At 35.7% G+C, this 3,582-nt stretch overlaps 1 protein-coding gene across 1 annotated transcript in view; it reads right to left on the bottom strand.

The window, feature by feature from the left end:
- Positions 1–1,760, bottom strand: part of LOC109583843 (soluble guanylate cyclase 88E-like) — a 2,060-nt gene extending 300 nt beyond the window's left edge. The window contains exons 1-2 of the mRNA XM_019999328.1: positions 1,580–1,760; positions 7–310 (exon numbers count right to left, since the gene is read on the bottom strand). Coding sequence (XP_019854887.1) covers positions 7–310; positions 1,580–1,734 — 459 coding nt within the window. The 5' untranslated portion in view covers positions 1,735–1,760. The remainder of the gene's footprint in view (positions 1–6; positions 311–1,579) is intronic.
- Positions 1,761–3,582: the final 1,822 nt, after the last annotated feature.

The following is a 3,582-nucleotide window of genomic DNA, read 5'->3' as shown; positions in this document are numbered from 1 at the left end:
CCGGACCTCGGGAGACGCTGGGAATTTTCTTATTTTACTAGGGGAGCCCATTGGACTAGGGTACTCATGGGGTGTGGTGGCGTACGTTGACGGATTAGAACTCCCAAAGAGGTGTGAGTATGGAGTAGGAGGAGGAGAGTCTGATTTCTGCATAAAGTCGTAGGATATTTCTTCGGGTACTTCGAGTTCAAGGTAATCGCCTTTGTCGGTGTTCTCATCAAGGAAGTAGCACATTGTGGGTTCCGGGACATTTTTGAACTGTATCAGACCCCTTGCTGTGAATTTGAAGTTGGGCTTGTCAGCTAGTAACCTAATAAGATATACGCAAAAATATAATAATAAAAATGAAGTAAATTTGTATGCATATGTACAGTGCATGTACATGTACATGTATATGTGTAGATAATCCATTCTTTATTGCAGTTCTCATTCCTTCTTTCTGTTGTATTATATCATGGACATGTACATGTAAATGTACATGCATCTCTTCAAAAAACTTGTTTTTGTTAGGCTATTATAGTGGTTAAATATTTTATAACAAATTGTGTTTTATGTTGTGACATTTTTTGAAAAAACCATGGGCTGTAGTACAGGGTATTTTTCAAAAATAGCTCATTTTACAAATAGCCATAACTTTAAAAATTGAAGTCGGAATCAGCTCAAACTTTCTACGTAGCATAAGGGCATTAATATGTACCAGAAAATGTAATAAAAATTTGGAGTGATTCCAAAGCCGTTTTTTAGAAAAAACCATGGGCTATAGTACAGGGTATTTTTCAGGATTTTAGCATTTTCTTAAAATGGCCGTAACTTGAAAAATTAAAGTCGGAATTGGCTCAAACTTGCTACAAAGCATAAGGACATCAATATGTATCAGAAAATGTAATAAAAATTTGGGGTGATTCCGAAGCCATTTTTTGGAAAAAACCATGGGCTATAGTACAGGGTATTTTTCAGGATTTCAGCATTTTCTTAAAATGGCCGTAACTTAAAAAATTAAAATCGGAATTGGCTCAAACTTGCTACAAAGCATAAGGACATCAATATGTATCAGAAAATGTAATAAAATTTGGGGTGATTCCGAAGCCATTTTTTGGAAAAAAACCATGGGCTATAGTACAGGGTTATTTTTCAGGATTTCAGCATTTTCTTAAAATGGCCGTAACTTGAAAAATTAAAGTGGGAATTGGCTCAAACTTGCTACAAAGCATAAGGACATCAATATGTATCAGAAAATGTAATAAAAATTTGGAGTGATTTCGAAGCCATTTTTTGGAAAAAACCATGGGCTATATAAAGGTATTTTTCAGGATTTCCACATTTTCTTAAAATGGACGTAACTTGAAAAATTAAAGTGGGAATCGGCTCAAACTTGCTACACACCATAAGGACATCAATATGTATCAGAAAATGTAATAAAAATTTGGGGTGATTCCGAAGCCATTTTTTGAAAAAAACCATGGGCTATTATAGTACAGGGCACAGGGTATTTTTCAAAATGTACTTGTTTTACACTGCTACATGTATTACATGCAATCTCAATTATTACTATTATTATTACTAATATTAGTCTGTTTACTTGTGTGTCCATTGTGTAACTTGTATCTTCCCTGGTTCACCATTAGCTTCTGTCCTGCTCGCCATGTTAACAGTATTACCAAAAAGACAATACCGAGGCATTCTTGTACCAACAATACCGGCAACTACTGCACCTGAATGAATACCAATCCTCATCTAAGAGAGAGAGAGAGAGGGAAAGGGAGAGAAAGAAAGAGGGAAAGAGGAAAGAATGAGGAAGAGAGAGAGAGGGAGAGAGAGGAGGAGAGAGAGAGAAAGAGGGAGGGAGGGAGAGAGAGAGAAAGAGGGAGGGAGGGAGGGAGAGAGAGAGGGGGGAGAGGAGAGAGGATGAAAGAGAAAGGACGAGAGGGATTAAATTATAGAAAAGAATTAAGGAAATGGTATAACGACAGGAAAGAGAAACAAGAGGAGGAGAGGAAGTAAACAGGATCAATGCTGCCACACATACAGTTCACTGGATAATTACTTGTACAAGCTGATACACACACAACACACATTGAAGGAGGAAACAATTATATTAATAATAATAATAAATATTATATACATTGTAATTATGCAATGTACTGTACTGTAGATGTAGCAGCTATGATGATTAATTTTATTCTCTGTGGTACAATTTGTATTATTTCTACTTCCTTTTACTTTATAATAATAATAATAATGATGATGATAATAATAGTATAGATCATATCTCTAAAAATAATCCCCCATACTGTATCATTAACCTCAGCTGATAATGAATTATTGACAATATTGGCATTAGCTCACAATCATATTACCATTACATGAATCTAATATGATAGTTCCAATATAACAACTATAATAGAATTACTTGTACATAATGAACATAAGCAATTTCAGGTGGTCTGCAATACAATAATATTATAGTATCGACAGTGATTAAAATTACTTGCATACATGTACATGTATATAGTACATGCTACGTCATGCATGTGCAGGCCTGTGTACTAAAATATTTACAGACAACACACAAAGGACACCTCAGATAACATGTCTTCCCCTTTCACATATCACAATACATCATGTACTGTACATGTACATGTGTACATGTACGTGTATGTGCATGTGTAATTCTAGTATTACATAAGTGGTAGAATAATACACCTACTCAGATGCATATGAGCCTACATCATAATGAGGTTAATAATGATACTTCCTTAGTGTGAGGGTGAAAGAATTAATGACTTCATTTATATAATGCATTATTGAATTAGAATATTTAAACTTTGGCTCAAGCCATGAATGCATTATTATACAAGTAAATCATTAACAATACTCTTAGCTTTTAGTATATGTAATCTGGTACATGTTGATTATTAATGCCTTTGTATTATTTAAGCTAACTCTGATTAAAAATTTGAGTAATGAGCATCTAAATGTACATGTACATGTACATGTATACAGGAATATAATAGACTACATGTAGGTAACCCATTATTAACTATATGTAAAGGTTATACAACGAGGTGGAGGTATCTATGGCATTTATCATACCGAGGGCCGTAGGCCCGAGGTATGATAAGGCCATAGATACCGACACAGAGTTGTATAACCAACTTCTACCATGTACTAAAATAAACAAATAGTTTACTTAGCAACAGTTAGCAACAGCAATGCATTCCCATGGTAGCTTTTGCGCGTAGCAACAGCGCACTATAACAGTTTGAAAAATAACATTATCTTCCCAACAATGGCTGTCTCTGTCTCTGACATCTCAAGTGAAATAGACAGGCAAATAGAGGAGTTTCTTTCACAAATTACGGAGGAGCAATACCAAGACTTCTTAAATAACTCCACCCAGTTGCTTCCTAAGCTCGATGGCAGCATAGACGGCGGCTCTAAATCTCTCGATGGTTCAAGCAGCACCACGACCACTGCCGCATCATCATCCAAGATCTCAGCTAGCTCTAGGTTTGCTGCCCCAAAGGACGATGAAGCTGTTCTGGCAGCTCAAAAGAGCGCAATACCAGAAACAACTAAAAA

This window comes from Amphimedon queenslandica, unplaced genomic scaffold (assembly GCF_000090795.2).
Source record: "Amphimedon queenslandica unplaced genomic scaffold, v1.1 AMPQUscaffold_13276, whole genome shotgun sequence".
In the NCBI taxonomy this organism is placed as follows: Eukaryota; Metazoa; Porifera; class Demospongiae; order Haplosclerida; family Niphatidae; genus Amphimedon; species Amphimedon queenslandica.
Note: the sequence above shows the minus strand (reverse complement) of the source record. Positions and strands in the feature narration are given on the sequence as shown.